Source organism: Cyprinodon tularosa, unplaced genomic scaffold (assembly GCF_016077235.1).
Source record: "Cyprinodon tularosa strain WSP-4 unplaced genomic scaffold, ASM1607723v1 ctg37, whole genome shotgun sequence".
In the NCBI taxonomy this organism is placed as follows: domain Eukaryota; kingdom Metazoa; phylum Chordata; class Actinopteri; order Cyprinodontiformes; family Cyprinodontidae; genus Cyprinodon; species Cyprinodon tularosa.
The window spans coordinates 2197295-2216624 of NW_024039085.1; the positions used below are offsets into that span (position 1 = coordinate 2197295).

At 37.4% G+C, this 19330-nt stretch overlaps 1 protein-coding gene across 1 annotated transcript; it reads right to left on the bottom strand.

The window, feature by feature from the left end:
- Positions 1-943: 943 nt before the first annotated feature.
- On the bottom strand, positions 944-17982 carry elovl5 (ELOVL fatty acid elongase 5). The gene is made up of 8 exons (XM_038296339.1): positions 17774-17982; positions 11199-11264; positions 10880-11067; positions 6922-6999; positions 6237-6408; positions 5800-5924; positions 3714-3848; positions 944-3231 (listed from the first exon to the last, which is right to left on the bottom strand). Exons 2-8 carry the CDS (start codon positions 11254-11256, stop codon positions 3103-3105), a joined length of 885 nt encoding a protein of 294 aa, XP_038152267.1. The 5' UTR covers positions 11257-11264; positions 17774-17982; the 3' UTR covers positions 944-3102.
- Positions 17983-19330: the final 1348 nt, after the last annotated feature.

Genomic DNA, 19330 nt, shown 5'->3' on the forward strand with positions numbered 1-19330 from the left:
CTTCAGATTTTCAGTGTTAGATTACAGCAGCAGCACTAACATACAAGTTATATATTTGAAGGCTTTTAAAATCCTTTAATGGAGGTGTCACTAAATGTGGAAGGCATCGTACAGCCCACCTTCCTCTGCTCCTCAGACTATCGCTAAAAATCACCGAAGCTCTATTTCAAATACCGGCTGGGACGCACGCCACAAAAATCCACAAAGAGTTTCTCTGTTCTTCCAACATGTGGTGCAATGCGTCAAGCCCACTCACATTGTGCGTAAGCCTTGGAAATCAGGGCATTTTTTTTAACTTTAAGATTCAACAAGTGAGCCTTGCTACTTTATCTTTCTTTGAAATACTTTTGGTAAAATGTTTCTAATTGTTTTTCTTCGGTTACAATTGGTGGCCTCAGCGTACCATATCAAAGCGGTCACAGCTAGTTCACACCGAGGCCTTTAATGTTATCATGGTCACACACTTTGTGCCAAAAATTCAAAAAATATTTCAAGCAATCCTTCTTAAGGTTTATAAATTATCAGGAGCCATTGTGAGGATTTAGAAAGAAGTGACAGATAATAGCTCTCATACAAATATTCAACATCCTTACTTTGTCCACCTCACAAAGAGCGGGAGAAGGGGATCAAGGAACAACAAAAACAAATAATCCTTTTATCATTTTTTTTTTTTCAATTTAACACTGAAGTCCATACTTGATAAAAAATCTGATATTTTCACAGCCTTGTTGGTGGTATAATAAAGTGCAAAGATCTTTTCTGTGCCCACAAGCTAAAGCCAACAAATGTCAGTGGGCGAATTACCTGGAAACTATTATTGCAACACCATTGTGAGCCTGTTCAGACAAGGATATCCGTGAAATGAAGCAAAAACGTCATCTCTACAGGGAAAAACTCATTCATAGCTCTTTACAAACAGAAAAAACTCACGCTTGACACAATAGTTGGTCAGAACTGTAGTTTTAATGTGTCACAGTTAGTAAAGCATCAGTGAGAACACGTCCCCTGAAGTCTACACCAGATCTCAGAAAAATAAAATTAAAAAAATTCTCTATGTTTTGTCTAATTACATTCGTTTTTGCCTCTTTTATCAGTTAAGATGAAATTCAGTGCTACCCCTGCTCATAAATACATACAAATACACCTGAAATTTTAAAACAAAACCGCTACAGTCATGGTCATGTTTTAACAGAATCAGGTGTTACACGTGGACCGAGTTAATGTGGACTTTGATTGGTGCTGAATTTCACATTTCTGATCTACTGAGGGTGGAGAGAGGTCAACATCTTACAGTCAGTCGGCTGGGACGCTTATTTCACCCAGAAACATCCAGCTCTGTCTGAATCAGAACTAAAATGAGCTTTGGAGGTTTGTAAGCTGATATAATCATTTCTGACTCAACCAGGGTGGCTGTTTTATTCCGTCCGCAGCACTGACGCTAAGCTACGCTTGCAGCCTGCAACGTTACACACATCACTTCACGGTTCAACTTCCGAAAGAAACCTGATGTATATGTAATAAAAGCTGTGAAATAGCCCTTGATCACATTTCCAAGTATGGTAACCAATTAAGCATCGTGTTGATTTGTGATTTGGAGAATGCAGAGATGGTAAAACAGAGAGATTGTTTGGCTCTTTAATGTTAGAAATTTGAGGCACATCTGTTGTTTAAGAACAGTGACTGCCCACAATGTTTTGCTGCAATTTTAGATTTTTTTTTTTATTTCTCTGAAGTCCAGTTCTCGTATTATCCAGAAAGAAATAGTTAACAGGGACTAACCCCATTAATTTTTTCTTCCATTTGTAAGATGCTGTTGCTGCTCAGCTGCTGAGCTGCTTACTGTCAAGGTCCATTGGAGTATGAAGTACTATTTTTAGCTATTCAATAGTCAAAATATCTGCTGGAAATCATGTCTCTTGCAGGACAAAGGGATCCCACTACAGTACAGATAGCCATTAGGAAAAAAAGTTGTTTTTTTTTCTAATATTTTCCTCTTCTGGTTGTCCACAATTTCTTAGGAAAATTCATGTATATCTCTGATGTTTTTACAGTAATGTAGAAATATTATTATTAATATTTTTTATGCCTGTTAGAAATGCAACCTAATGTTGTACTAAAATTAGTCACCTGAGTTTATAGCACTTATATTTAGAGTATGATTGTTTTCTAACCTAACATGAACCATTGCAGAACTTATGAACTTATTGAGTCAATATCTGGCATTGTTGAAAATGCATCTTGGCAGCCAGAAGAAACTGAAAATAAATATTTTAACCATATGCATGTCTTGTAATATACAATACAATATTTCTAATGAACAAAAGCTACTTTCAACACAGTGTGAAAGAAGAATCGGTCAATTGTTAAACTTCTCCAATGCAAGACTATTTTTTTTTTATCCTGCTCTTGAAAATATTGGCTCTTCTTTCACATTGTGACCCCAGCTCTTCTGAACACTAACATGAGCAGAAGCAGCAACACTGAGCTTTGGTTGTGATGAGATGGTTCAACATTTCAAACTGAGCCCTGCGTCCATCTGCAACCGTACGGCTAATCTGCAGGAAATAAAATACGACCTAACTGAGAATACAATTTTGGATCAAGCAACAGGAAGGTAGAGTAAAAACAAAAGAGAAACAGATGTATCATCCTGCAATTACACAATAAAAAAAGACATAATTACTCCATTATTTTTATTGTCCCTTAAACTGATGTTAAGATGTGCTTTAAAACTTACAAGTCATTTAAAACGTAGGAGTTGTTACTCTTTGGACCTTTGCTGTGCAAAAAATCGCTGAATTGTTCTGACTGCATGTCTGTCTGCACTGAGATTTTCACTAGAAATGAATCGATTGTAAAATGTGAGGTAAGCCTAATGTAAAGATATAGGAATACACAGTAACCTTCTGTTAGAGCTATAGGAATTCAAATATTCAAAACCGCCGGTGCAAATACTAGAAGGGAAAAGGGAATACTGTCTGCAGCTATGGATTATTTGGTGTGAGGTGAGTGCTGGTCTACTCTAAATAAGAATAATACAGAGAACTCTAGCTGCATAACCTAAAGGGCTACAGTGAGAATCTGGTGTTGGTTTCCTAAATATCAATCCATCCTGATCTTCCTTGGTGCTGCGTGCTCCAACGATGCTGTTCCATTGGCATGGCCGTTTACTGATGCAGAGGAACCATTCTGATGCTCTTTCTTTCGAGAATCGCTGCGCTTCTTGTAAGTCTGATGTGGGGAAAAAGAAACATCATTGTTAATGTAGAGAAATGATCAGCTCTCTGTGTCAAAGTTATTTTAACAACAAAGGTTAATTCTCAATTGCTTTAAAGATATTTCTCTTCAGGCATGAAGACAAGAGGACAAGACACCTTTTCAAGCATCTGCATCTAGCGTCTACCAAGCTACAAACAGATTACCCAGCTAGAAACCTTTTCCTAAAAAGGCTCTGGAAGGAAATTAGGACAAACACTTAAAAATAGAAATATTAAAGGAGCACATTTGTCAGAAAAACGGATGCGATTTATTAAATGCATAGCTTTTCTTCCATATTTTATCTAAATTTGTTCTCAGGGATGTTTGCTTCATAATCATAATAATTAAAGTGGTATGTATATACTATATATATATCCTCAGCAGGCTTAGTGCATTAAATCAGGAATGGTGTGGATCTTTTCAATAGTTGCACTGAAAGGGAAAACCGATCTTACCTGAATGTAGAAATTTGAGAAAAGCACAGTAAATGACAACATGTAGCTGATTTGGAAGTACAACCATCTCATGGGGAAGCCACATGGCCATACCACTGCAAGTGCTGTTTGTAACATGGTTAGACAGAACTGGATCTGTGGAGAGAAAAGAACAAGATGCCAACGGAGGAGCTTGTAGAATAAAAAAGAATCAATAGGTTTCTAAATAGAAAAAACAAATGAGATATTTGCAGGGAGAAACAGGCAAAGTTTCCACAGATGTGTATATCCACTGAAGTGGCTCTTTTGGACCCAAAGGGCATGCTAATGCTCGATACAGTTGGGAGGACATGCTATATATGGCCTTTTCTCTTTCCACCCCTTTCTTCTACAAGCCTATGCATGCCACAGTGCAAAAGACGCATATAGAGAAAATAAAACGGGAAAAAAACTTCAATAAACTTCATCAAGGACAGAACTATTTACAAGCATATATCCAAGACAGAGTCATCAAAAGATGTCAAACAATGCCTTAAAATACCACAAACAAGAAATCATCTTATAATAATCAGTTTTCATTTTCAAAGCATCACATTCAGAATCAGGTGTCACATTATCTAAGAAGATTAACAAGCATTTCATTGAGACACCATAACTTATATTAGGCACAACATAAACTATCTCAGTTCGGTTTAAAAAGAACAGAATAGCAGAGCAGCTTACATCAGCAAAATAAAACAAGGCCACTATTAATACACAAAACTCTGGTTCATTTTGTTTATAAACCTGTATAGTTGTTTACAGTTAACAAAATGGTGAACAACTCTTAAAACTTGTTGGATTGGACTCAAAATTAAACAATGCCAGATGTGGGATTTTACTGTTCAGTATTAATAGGACTGCCTGGTATAAATCCAAATCCTCTTATAATGACTTAAAGGTATAGAGGACGATATTTGATTTAGGGGTGGATCATCAAAATAAGTGGTCCTCCTAATTGTCAATCATTCTATTGATATGTTAATGTAGGACCATCCTAATGTCCTTGTACCCAGTTAGCTATCTTTTTCTACACATGATCACTTTCAGGCATATATCTGTGCTGAGCTACGGTTTCAGGCAAATGGCCTGAAACCAAAATGACCGAGGGTCGTAAGACAAAACGCGTCTACGAAGTGTATAAGAAGAAAAGAAAGGCCTCAGAAGAGGCAGATATATCCCAGAATGCTTTGCACGGAGAGCTCTCCTCGCAAAGCATTATGGGATTTGCTGTCACATCGACCAGCTGTCGCCATAATCTGGGTTAGTCACCATAGGTGACTAATAACAAAGATGGCACAGGTACCGCTTAGTGGAGGAGTTAGGTGACCAACAGGGAGCAAAAAGACACTGATCATCTGTCCGATCGGTCGGTTAACTGAGTTCAATATAAAGTCACTATAAAGTCCCCGCTCTTTATAGTGATTGAGGGATTTAGGGGATATGGTGGATGTTTCGGACACAACAGCAACTTTTAAATAGAGCATGCATGAGGATGAAATGGGCTTGTACGTGCTCTCACACGCGTGTAGAGGGCGGGTCTATTCATGAAAATCCTCCACTACACCTTTAATTGGAGGAAAACTGAGATATTAGATTGGACTGTCTGTAGACTCAAATCTACAATTAAACTGTCAGAGAAAAGAATAAAAAAAAGGCCTTTACAGATTGAAAGGTTTGATTAACGTTTTCAAGGTAGAGTTGACAACTATTGTCAAATCAAGCTGATATAGCCAAACCAATTAGTGAAAGGGTTAACAACAGTTACCATAATTTTCCTTTTTACTCTCAACTATTTTTTTTTAATTTATATTTGTCCATCCATCCATCCATTTTCTGATACGCTTTATCCCAAGCGGGGTCGCGTGGGTTGCTGGTGCCTATCTCCAGCTGTCTACGGGCGAGAGGCGGGGTACACCCTGGACAGGGCGTTTGTATTTGTCACATCACAAAAACTTTGCGGGTGTTACTGCAGATATTTTCACTTATGAGAGCAGTTCTATTTTTTTGCTCTGTTATCCTGTGTCATTATTTAAGAAAATACATGGACTGTATCAAGTTAACCTACCAGCTGCAGCTGAGTGATATACTTCTTCCACCAGAGGTATGGTCTTAGGGCTGGAATGGCTGCAAGGCCGTAGTAGGAATACATCACAACATGGACAAAGCTGTTCAAGGAGGCCCCAAAATATGCTGAGGAGAAAGAAAGTTATTTATTTGCAGAACTACAAAGAAACATAACGTACAAAGAAACATGCAGTACTTCTGAGGGATTCTCTGGGTAAAAACATGAGAAATATATTGCCAATGCACAAAAATATTTTTCTCAAAGAGCAGCAGTTTCCAGGTGAGTGTACCCTTCGCTAGACAAAAAACTAGTCGTTTTCAGACGTGACTTTAACGTAGCAATGCCTGAATTATTTAGCTCTCTGCAAGGGAGAGTGGGAGAAATGGATTCTGGAAACATTGGAGGCAGTGGAGTGTGAATCTGAGTGAAACACTCACAGTGGCCGCAGGGTATCCAATTCATGACGAACCACCAGATGTTCAGCATGCTGGCGTGGTGGTAGACATGGAGAAAAGTGATCTGGTGATTGTTTTTCCGCAGAATAAAGAAAAAAGTGTCTATGAATTCGATTAGCTTGGAGAAGTAGTACCACCACAGGACACTGATGACCTGGGAATGAAAGGCACAATAAAATGTCACAAAACAAGCGAGCGATAGATCTGCAGGTAAATTTGAACGGTTTAGAGTTAAAATAGATAAGTGCAAGCTTTTAAATAAAGATGCTTAAAAAACTCTACATGCATGCAACAGAATATTAATCATAAAAAATGATAGAAGGTCAGGCATCCAGTCTGAAATGCTCATGAGCAGGTTAGCTATCAGCAGCAGGGCTGCACTGATAACATGCTGCAGACCAACAAAATTATGTTTTATGTTTTTTAATATAAGCCCATAGTTTATATTGCCAATGGAAACCCAAAATATATTCACTCTGATGACATGAATATTATTTACAGATACCAATCAAGACAAATAAACTAAGTTAATCCTAAAAATATATTTGTTTTACCAGTATTATGTCTTACAGTAATGACAGCTTGAAGTGAGATGGAATAAAACATTAATGCAATAAAGAAAAACAGAATGCAATAATAAATAATAAAGTTTGAGTAAAAATCTGACCTTTTTATCTACATCTGGTGCACTGTAAGTGTTCTGGCAGAGGAAGTTGTATCCACCGCGCCACACAGTTATAGCAAGCTGCAGACAAAGCCAACAAAATAAACCATTAATGAGTTAGTTGCCAAATCGGAGATGATAAAGTCAACAAAAACTGAGAGGAGTCCAAAAAAAGCTGTTCCAGCCAGATGTTTCCGCTCCGTTTAGTAGTAACAATACAAATAAACACATCGTTAGAGAGCAAGTTATCAGAACAGATAAGGTTTCATTCGTCTTGTGTAACATTTATAATTAGCATATCTAGCTGACAAGAACAGGTTGAAGTTGAAACAACGGGAAGTTCAAGCCCATGAAGAAGATTCATCATCCAACCGAGAGACACTGGCAGCCACACTGAAATCCTAAAGGAAGTATTGCTTTAACATCAGTCAAAGGTGACAAGCAGTAGAAACTGATCACCGATAAATGTTAATTTTCAAGAAAAAAAAACCATGGCGTATGGTAACCATTTTTATTTGTTATGCTGTTTTGGTTTGGATGTGTTACAATCATACACAACCTAAACAGCTACGGCACCCAAAGCAAAGATATGTAGAAATGTTTAAATACATGTTTTCTTGCCATTGCAATTTCCAATATTCCAAAATTAGTGAAGTCCCAAACAAGTAGGATATGAATAAGAATAATCCTTCATGTGCATCACAGGGATAGATGGCCCTGAGGTTTGTTTGGACTGAAGGAAGCTGGTTAGAATGGAAATATACTGGGTAGCTATAGAGACACAATGCCTGAGACTGGTGAGTCTGTCAGCACTGATCTCTGTAAAATTGTCTTTTTTTAAAGTGTATTAAAACATAGTTTTATAAGAAGTGACACTGCTTCAGCTGAAAAGAGCCGGAGGGATCGCCAAGGTGTCTAACCGCCAACAGTGTGCAGAAGCTGTGATCATTTCAAGGTTTAATGTTTCCTTTTTGTTTGTTTTTTTAATAGATGCTCCGCTCCCTGGTTTCAACAGATACCTATCCCACCTTGTGCTGAGCACTGCCAGTCACCTGGCTGAAAGAGGGCTGCAGAAAGAAAGAGACTTTGTTTTCTCGGCCATAAATGAACCTCATAGAAAGCCTGCTTCTTCCCCCCTAAACTGTGCCGCCTTTAAAGGAAAACATATCTGTGGGCTGAGCTGTACAATGGAGTATGACGGTTAAAGGAAAAACTTGCCCAATCCTCTCTGTAATTTTTGAGAATATTTTGTCTCATACAAACATTGACTGTCATCTTATTGAAGCCATTATCATTATTAAAGTAACACTGATTTAAAACTACTGCTGGCAATTAGTTTGTTTATCATTGAAATGGAGGCTTTGTTTGAGCAAATAACACCACTAATTACATTATATCAGCTTGTTTTATGTTACAATAAAATAATAAAGGAAATTTAGAAGGATTTTAGTATATGTTGGCTTAAGTTTATGAAGTAATATTGAGAATTAGAAAAAAAGATGTTCTAGGTAATGTTCTAGTGAGCTAGGAGCAATATCTGTAACATGAAAGCCACCTATATTTACATTTAAAGGAAATGTTCTTAAAAGCACTATATAAAGATCACGTTTTCTTGCCACAATGCTCAATGAGGACGGTGAGGTAGCCCCAAAAAATCCAATGGCAGCTGTTTTTTTTGATACTGTGGAGGATAATCAGTTCATTTGAAGCATATTAGATTATAACAAAATAGATAAAGAAATGGCTTAATCCAAAACACTTTAGCTTTAAAAATACTTTCACTCTCCATGGATTACAAAGCACACTTATCAGAACTGACTGCTTTAGTGTTAACACAAATGACTGATTCTGTTTTTAACTTGAATTGTTTTATTATGTGCAAATAGACATTAACCACTCTGTAACAGTAACCAGCCAGCTTATTAAACACAATGTATTGCAGGCTGGATATTGACTTTAGTGCTGGCAGGTTGACAGGGGACAGCGAACTGATCTGCACTTTGATTCACATCAGGTGACATCAGGCTTGGCCCACTAAAACTTGAACCCGAGTCTGGGAGTTTAATGAATAAATGTCCAACTGTTCACTGGGACTTTATGCAACACAGAGGGCAGGACTGGAAGCTCCTTCTGCCAACAGGACCGGAAACTAAATCTTGGCTTTGATAAATCTGGATCTTGGGTTCTAGTCTTATATAAAGTGACAAATGCATATGATTACTGCTACATAACTTAGTTAGAAGATGCAAGCTTGTGTATTCTCATTTCACTGCTTCCACGTATTGTGTAAACTTTGCTGATAGATTAAAAAAAAAATGCCTTTAGATAATTTTGGGATATTCTGACGTCAATCAAAGCATGCGAGGGATTTGATTAGTAAAACAGTCAGCCTATCGACGTCCTGTTGTGTACTTGTCATTTCCTGATAACATTGTTTTAAGGGACAAACCTCAGTAAAACAAACAAGCAAAGACCAAATTAAGGATGTGAAGATACATTCCAGTCAGATTTAGTATGTAATGCTGTTATCTGTACATAAAACTACCTGCTGATTCGTGCAGAGCTAAACTAACAGTCTCCTGACTTTTTGATCATTCTTTTTGAAGGGTTACTTGTATTTAAAATAAATAGGCTTAAATCAAGCTTTTTTTAAGTAGTTGTTTAAATTAAATTATTTCATGAATGAAGGAAAGGGCTTTCTAAATCAACCTGGATCTTTGTGAAATGCTAATTTTGCCATATACCAACTACACTATGCTGGTTGTGCTTTTCTTAGCGGCAGCGAATGCCATTAAACTTTTGTGACAACTGCTCTTTTACATGTCTGTGAAGCAATTTTTGCGATGTTTTCTTTGCAAAATTGTATTAATTCAGTCCCATTGTGCGTTGAGTTTTAATCACCAGCAATATGTTTAAGGTTGCATTTTAATCTGAACTTGGACTAGGACACTACAAAACCATATTTTTGTTGTTTTAAGCTATTTAGAGATAGACCTGCTGGTGTGCTTGCATGTTCTGGTGCATAACTCAAGTTACCTTTCACTTAAATGTAGGCATTAATGGCTGTAAGGTTCTCTGAAGGAAGAGCAGACTTAATGTTTAAAAATGTAGTTGTCCAGGTTTTAAGGTACCAGAGCCGCACCAGACCATTACAGCATTCAAAAGTTTTGAGGATTATTAACATCTTTCTGATCTCCTTGATCAGTAGTGGTTTTTAACATGTTACTCTTGTGCGAATCCTCTTTTTACTTAGTTTATCCCTTTTCATTGAATAATGAAACCTGATCTTAAGGCAAATGAAGTCTGCAGCACTTTAGATGCTATGCATGGCACATGTGACCTCTAGAATGAGTTGTCACGTACTCCTGGTGTAGTCCCTGAATGTTTTTTCAATCTTTTAATTGATTCCCTTAGTGGTTTTTTGTTTCAAAGCCTTAGAATAACTGTAATTCCAGACTGATAAATATCAATGCCTGATCTACCTCTGAATTTCATTTGATTAGGACATCCTCTGTCACCTGCTGAGATTTACTTCAGGATTGTTAGACAGATTCAATCTCAAGGGATTTCTTAACTTTACAAATCAGGCAGTGATAAAATCAGCATAGAGGAGGAAATAAATTCAGCTGTCTAGCAATGTTGATATTAGGAAGCTCATGCTTTATGGGGGCAATATTACATTAAGTGTGACAGAGAAGCAAAAGATCTTCAAAGAAGCAAACAATGGATTAATTAACTATATTAATACATGCTGGCTAAAGTTCCTTCTTTAACTGTGGATCTGATCATTTCTCAAATATAGTGTTTTATCTAGCCCTAACATGAGCCTAAAAGCTGAAGTCTTACAATGGGTTATCTTGTAAACACAAACAGAATATCTAAATCCGGTAAATATTTATGCTTTATTGTGTTGTGACTGCACGTTTTGGCGCGTTAAATCCCATCCCAGCAGTCTGTTTACCTCATAACACATGTAGAAGGACAAATAGGTGACTCCCAGATTGTAGAGCACCATGAGGGCTCTGCAGGAATATGGTTGCCTGTGCTTCATGTACTTGGGCCCCAGCCACACAACCAGGAGGTACATGACTGTGAGTGCAAAGGTTGGTAGGTAATTGTCGAGCAGGAGCATTCCCCGCACCCGCTTATCTGAAATATTGAGATAAAGAGGAAAGTGAGTGAGATGAATCACAGGAGAAAGGTTATTAAGTGAAAAAGAAGAGAGGAATCCTTTCATTGAACTTTAAAAGAATATGGATCCTTTTCCAACATCCTCTTACCTCTAGGACCCATCCATGTTTCAAAGTAGGTGTTTAGTTTGTGATTTAAGGTCTCCATTTTTATACCTATAAACATGGGGAGATAAAATAATAATGAGATATATTAACATCATAGAAATAAACGATTAAAAACTACAACATGACACAAAACTGAAGTTAACACAAAAGTTGTACAATGACGTCCTGCTGTTACAGTGTTCAGTTCCACGTTAGAAGAGCATTGATCAAAGAGGTCCCACTGCTCTGGTGTGAGAATCTCTTGGCGAGGCAATTATAAGACATGCACTCAATATCTGCTCTTTAGAGAGTAGTAAGATAGAAGTCATTGCTGAAAGTAAGCAGCAAGAAACGATTAACGTTTAATTCTGTCTCTATATACAGTTAACAAGTGGCTAATCTACATCATGAACTTTTACACCACGCATCACCCTGAGAAAAGCCCCCTCACAGTGAAGCAAGGCAGAGGTGGCATCATGGAGATTTTTTTTTTAACTAGGGAAAAACAAGCTGATCTGAGCTGAAAGGGAGAAAGAGGGAGATACACATTGATTTAATTGCAGCAATAGATTATTATACATAGAACTGTCCCTGCTGTGATTAACTATGCCACAGTTTTCACTTTTTTATTAATTCTATTACATCCGTGAGGCAGACATCCTGTCTACTTTTAAGGGTAGGCTTAAAATGTTCTTTTTTTTCTCTGAGCTATCTCTATAGTTATGCTGCCATAGGCTTAGACTTCTGGAGGACATAGGGACCTCTATTTCATCATTCTGTTTCATTCTGTCACTATTCTCCAACTCTTAGTTCAATCTCTAATGTTATGCTCTCTCTGCTTTTTCTCGTAGTAGCTTTGCCTTGTCTGTTCCTGTTTGGATGTGACAAATATCAACTGTGCTGCTGCCATCAACACCTTTGCTTATAGATGATTGAGATCGGCCTGTTTTCCAGTGTAGTCCTGTTTCTCTGACTGTGACTGGCTGGATGTGCTCTCTTCATTCTCTGACACTGGAGCTGGCTCGGAGCTCGTCTGCCTGGCTGTGTGTTTCCTGGACGGGGCCGCCTTTTACAGCTGCTTTTTGTATCTATGCTTCTGTCTCCTTGACAGTTGGCCTCAGCAGATGGCCGCTCACACTGAGCCTGGTTCAGCTGGAGATTTCTTCCTGTTAAAAGGGAGTTTTTCCTCTCCACTGTCGCTACAAGCATGCTTAGTGTGACGGATTGCCTTCTAGTCAATGAGTCGATGCAATCAACTGGTTTTCCTTAGATAGAAAACTTTGAATCACTTTGATTGTATGATCTGGTGAACTGTAAAGTGGCTTGAGATGACATGTGTTATGAATTGGCGCTATATAAATAAACTGAATTGAATTAAATTCATTAAAATATAAAAAAGCAGATTCGACCTTATGTTCTCTTATTACAATCCGACCACATAAGGAAGCTTTTGGTTTTTAGGGCCCCTAATATCCCTCATCTACCTAAATTATATTAAAAAAGCTAAAGTGACAATAATGTTGGAAATTCTCCTATAGAGAACCATTTTAATTTATCACAAGTTTTTAATTTAGCAACTCATAAGAAAGCATGGATGTATGCACAAAGACTGATTGTCAAAACAAAGCTCACTCAATGGCATTTAGGGATGAGGGCAATCAGAGGGTTCACACTGTGCCTTGCTTCAACTGTAATTCAGCTGAGCTAATCAAAGCCAATGGCCAGAGTGTCAAATACAGTATATAGTTGACCTTTAGTTCTATTGCTCTTTGAACTGTCTTAAATAAAAGTCTATGCTCTGTAATTTACCAGCAACAGTCAGTAGATTCTATGAATTAAGCGTTATGCTAAGACTCTTGGCCTGTCGTAATGACATCAAATAAAGTTCTATTAATATCTGTTTCTCGACTTTATCATAAGGTCTCTGATCTGAATGAAAAATATTAAATGAATTTAACCTTTGACAAATCCTACGGATCAAAGAACATAAACAGCTAGATTAAATACAATTTTACCTTTATTATAAAATATCAACAAGACTGTTATGCTGCAGCAGAGAGAAAGTCTGAGTGAATCAATTAAGAAAACAAACTTGAACCATAATTGCTCCAGAACTGTGTTTCCAGCGTGTTTTCGCATTTGCAACATCCTGCTGTAAATATAAAGCTTTCAATTAGAAATAATTATATAGCCTCCACTCTTTAAGACTTTCTTGAAATGCATTTAAGGGATCAAATACATCACAAACAGCTGCATCCCTCACAGTCTAAACACCTGCATCTTCATCTGCAAGCATACCAGGAAACACTGCATGCTCACTGCAAAGCTTATTATCCTTTGTGAGAGTTTGAGGTGCTGGGTGTTAGCATGCGTTTTATTTGGGTAAAAAGGTCAGATATACTTCTGTATAATATAAATGCAAACCAGTGAAAAGTTAGCAGGATAACCTCAAAATGTTCTGAAAAAAAAGGAAGCAAAATTTTCCGATGCACCTATGAAAGGCTTTTTTTTAAATAAAATATGTAAAAATAATCTGTGGGGTTTTTATGCTTTATTAATCACTTTGGTTTGTATTTTGATTAACTTCTGCAAAGAAGTCAAAAGCTTTAGCTTTTAGTTTATTTGGATTGTGTTGTGTCTGGTCTTTGTGTCTTTGTATGCCTGTATGTCATTATTTGTAATAATATCTCAGCTTCTGATGGTTGTTCTCAAAGGGTTCCCATACCACATATTGCCTCCCAAACAGTCCTAAACAGGTAACTTCTTAAATTCCCTGTCAGATCCTTCCTTCCTTCTTCCTTTTTTTTAAATAAATCCTCACATTTCTTTTTTATTACAGTGCTTTTTGTGGCCTTCCACCACAAACCACCACAACCACTACAGGTATGTCAGTTAGATGGGGCACAAAGGCACAAGAAATACCATTAACGCACATTTTTTTAAATTCCATTTCTTTCTATGTTATTACCTTATTAGAATGTGTGTTTTTATTGGATTTGACAAGACCCCACATTTGAAAGCTTTCAGACCCAGTCCAAACTTTGGGAACTATTGATACAAGACAACAACATCAACAATGCTTTCTAAGGAATGCTGCTACAATATTTTTTTTTATTGATTTAAAATACAACAAGAAACCAAACTAATTAATTAATCAATTAATACATAAAAAATAATTATGTGGAACGTGGAGCACTTCAGATTAAGTTTAGTTCCTACTTTTGGGAGGAAGAGCTTATCTCTCAAAACAAGCTAAAAGAAGCACTCCTTGGTTTTCAATAGTTGTGATGTGTCTTCAGATAATGGATCATGTAAACACTTGATTCATGGTGTCACTGAGGATTGAACGTGCATGACAGTGACTAGACGAGTCATGTTAGTTTGTCTGGTGAGACTGGACGGTGGATGGAGAAGCATATTAGCACTCTGCTTGATGCTTAGGTTAAGGTTTAACTTTCTCTCTGCAGTCTGGATGCAGTCCTTGCCTACAGGACAACCAGCAATAACCTCCTTCTAGATCGTTGTGGTCAAACTCAAAGTGTTATACTAAAGACTGGTGTATTTCTGTTGACCTTTGGCTTATTTTTGCCAGTTCTGTTTATATAAGCAGAACATTCTTGCTCTCTCATAGTTGTAAACTGAAGGCAAAACAGAAAATATATCATAAGTCTGTCGGCATTTGTCAGTTTTATGCAGAGTGACCATAAAAAACACAGACAGGTTGGACTGCCAAAACGAACCAAAACCAAAGCTGACCATAGTGTACTACAGGGTGCAGATTGTGTGAAAGCTAAAACTGGCTAATTTCAATGTAACAAACACATCAAACCTTCCAAATCACTAAACTGGATACTCTACATAAATTAGCATTTTTTGATTTTATTATTTTCTCCAGTAACAACCTGAAAAACAAAGAGACCATTAGTATTTGAGCCCATTTACTATGAAACCCTATTTAAAATCCTTTGCACACAACTCCTTCAGAGCTAAACTAATTAGTGAATAGAGGAAAAACCACAACATGTTTAGGGATAAGACGGTAGAGATGTTTACAGCAGAGCTGAGTTTATAAAACAACATTGCTTCTCTACCTGAACCGACAAACTGGGTAATAAGAGCACTAATCAGAGGAGCAGCCAAGGAATGGTCAAGATTGACGCTGGAGGAGCTGAAGAGATCAGGTGGAAGATTCTGTTGATGTGACAACTGTAGCAGGAGAAAGATGTTCATAGAAAAACCATGAGAAAAGGCAGGAGGATGATGAAGATCCTGATGTGTGGATGCACACACACGCAAAAGAACAAAGAAAAAAAAAACATAAAAACTAACAAACTGGTCAGAGTAGATGGAAAATACTGGAAAATCGGACGAAAGATTGAAACTTTCCAGTAGGTTAACAACACTTTACATACGTATGTATGTTTTCCAGCCCAAAAAAATTTTCATAAACGTCCTGGGTATACGAAATCTCGCCCAATTTGAACCAAAGTCTATTGATCTCTTAGGCCATAAATCTAAAGAAAAACATTTTTTACCTATAGACGGCCATCCTAAACTGCCAGATTGGGAAACATCCCAACCTGGCAACATCGCACGTAAGACGGGAAACATTATCCTGTAGATGCAAAACGCCATCATGCACCGCAACATATTTTTGCTAAATATTTGAAGATAAATTCACCAAATATTAGAGGAACATCGTAGCTTGGTTTGAAGAAAGCATTTTAGTTTTATAATAATTTAGTTTGTTGCAAAGATTTTACAGTTTGAAGAAATATAAAATTACACCATATGCCAACCGTCAAAAGGATGTGCATGACAAGGAAGGGCTATACATACTGCATGCATCATTTAGGTAGGTAACATTGTACTACTTCTTGAGTTCTGCGCAATGGCGTAACTATCAGTAAGCAGAGTATGCAGTTGCTTAGGGGCCCCGTCACTGACACCTGGTAGGCCCCCTACGCAATTGTGGACTTGGACGTCTCTTTGCAAACGTAATGGTGCGAAAAATTAGTCTTAAACCCACCTGATACTAGTTTGACTGACCGGACCTTATTTATACCCCAACACATGACAGATTTCAACATGATGGTGAGCTGTTTAAACACGACACCAATAACAAAGCAGACAGTGGTACTTTTAATTACTATGTTAATAACTGTGTATAGTTCATTAGATGGTTGCTAAAAAATACACTCATATAATATATTTCAAACTGAAATAAAGATCTTAAAAGAACAATGTATTTGAGGATTTTATTTTTTACACTACGACTTGGAATTATGGGTAATCCAGAGCGTAGATTAAAACCATAACCGTTACGTTTGATGTGTTAGCGACAACGGATACCAAAATGAGGTACTTAAGCGGATTCCAGAAAAAAAAAAGCAAAGAGTTGCTGGAACTTCCCAAAATAAACACGTTCTTTCAAAGAACCGAAGAGAGGTGGACGTTGCTGCTACAGTGAGGGAAGATTGTGACCAGGAGATGAAGATCAGGAGATGGAGAGAGCGTGGGTGAGGAGGGGGGCTGTGAAACTCAAGGTAGCCTGATAAGACATTTTACAGCAGAATACACTAAAGTATATTCATATCTAGTGAAGGTGAAGAATGATGAAGTGTGTATGTATGGAAAACGTTTTGGGTCGGTTGTCTATGGCAGCGGTGGCGGGGTGGTTGTACTTCATATGGGGCCCACCCAGATAATGTTGGATACCTATTGTTGTGTCGTTACACCATTGGCTCCATCATTTATTTACTGTCACAGGTAGGTGCTTCAGACGAAGAGTAAGTGGGGCCGGTATGATTTAAGGAGGGCTGGCCCTCCTTAGGACCGGCCCACCAGATTACCAGTCTGAGCATGTTTACATACAATCAGTGCATCTAATGGGCTGCTTGAATGAACCTTTCCATGGAAGCATAGTTAATGTAGGGTTTATCATAATACTGAGCTATAGCATCACACAAGGAGACAAATCAGGCAAAAATCAAAGCATGTCCATGTGTCAGAATGGTCTAGTCAAAGCCCAAACATAGTCCAATTAAGAATCAGTGGAAAGACTTGATCACTGATTTTCAAACTCTGAGTATAAATTAATGTGACCTGAATTTGATTGTAATACATAGATTATTGCTAAAATATTACAGTTGCAATGCTTATTTTTTGATTGGTTATTTCTAAAAGAGTCTCCCTTTATTTGAGCTTTAAAACTTTTCCTTAGAAGGAGCTCTCCTAACTTTGCTCCGCCTGTGAAGTGCGCTCCTCACAGGGGGAAAAAAACACAAAAAAACCCGATCCTCATCGCTTTTATTGTATAACAGAGATTTCACGGACGGATCACGCGTGGAACCCAAAGTGCATCTTCTAATGGACTGTAATAATAAAACAGCAGCCTTGTCTCGGATGAAACTGAAAGATGGCTGGTACAGTTACATAACAATCTAATTAATCGCACCAAACTTCACTGAAAGGAGTTTTTTTTTTCTCTCTAGGAAACATAAATAAAAACTTGAGGCTTTATTGTAAAGCAGAGCGCTCACCGGTTGAGCGTGAAAAGTGTTAAAACAAATACTCACCATACAGGCTGAGGTGGAGGAAACGTGGAGGAGAAGCGTAGCAGCAGGCTGATGAGTGGGAGCACAGTCTGCCCTGTCTGTGTAGCTGGAGTGGGAGGAGGAACACAGCGTGGACCGCTGCCCGGCCGGCGCTGGGTTATAGCCAGGAGGTGACCTGCTGTGTCGCAATGACACTCACTATCAGAGGGATGACATCAGGCCATGCTCAGCCCTACAGTACTCAACCCTAGATATGAGCCCTGCAGCTGCAGGTGAACGCTGCATAAGGAAGGGATGATTAAGATGCTTCACCTGGCTTCTAAAAAAAAACATGCAAAAAAATCATGCATCTTCATTCAATTATCTGTTAGATTAATATTTGATCAACTTGGATCCACAGCATTACAGATAATAAAACATTTCATACAGCCTTCAAATATTATAATAATATATAATAATAATTTTTTTTTCATCAGGATGGCTATAATCTTAAATAAAACGTTTTGCAATTATACTATCTAACTGTTTTATTGTTTATCTTTGCAGTGATAAGACTATATTAATGGTTATAAAATGATTAAGTAGTAATGTTAAGCCCTCCCCTCCTACAAAGCCCACTCTGCTCAGATTGGTCAGATCCTCTGACCTGATCTAACCCCACCCACCACTCCACATCACTTCTGCTGGGATGCAAAATGTTTCATAGGAGGCAAAGGTAATCAGAAACGTTGCAGGGTTGCACCGGGCATAAGTCACCTTTCTTGTTGTTTTGGAATGAAAAAAAAAAAACAAGTCTGTGTTTCCCTGGATTATGTTATAGATATTATAAATCCACCCACTTGTGCAGAAATCAGAATCAGAATCAGAAATACTTTAATAATCCCAGAGGGAAATAACTTTTGTTTCACCCTCCAGATGCAAAAAAAATAAACAAATAAATAAATATAAAAAATAAATAAATATATATCAATATATATATGTATATATATATAAAATAAAGGTGCAGTGCAAGGATTGAAAGAAAACTGAAGAAAACTGCTATACTTCAGATAAATTGTATTTGAAACAGGGAAGGGGAAATGAATGCTCTTATAAAATGAGTGATCATTTTAAAAGTTTTTATTTATATGTGAAATCTATCCATTACAGTGCAACAGAAAATCTGCTATAATCTGATGGCATGATGCCAATATTATGTAACTTCAATCCAAATTCAACATTGTGCCTACCTGGGTATACTCAGCATCATAGCAATATTTACACACTCGTTATTAAAGTTCCGGATTGTCTGATCAGTTTATCTCTGAACTCGGGTATCCCTTTAAATTTCATTATGTGAATTTAGATACATAAATGATGTTGAAAAATGAATTCTCTATCCAGCGTCAGCTTTCTAGCAGAGACCTGCAGGTCCAACATTTGGAGCTGATCACATTTTTATACATAAACAAAAAAAAAATCTAGCTAAAGAAAACTAACCCTAAAGAATGATGCTTCAGCACTTCATTCAAATGTGCTATGTTGTTCTTTTGGTGTTGTTTTACAGTACACTGTTTTTTCATATCTATCATTTTGAAG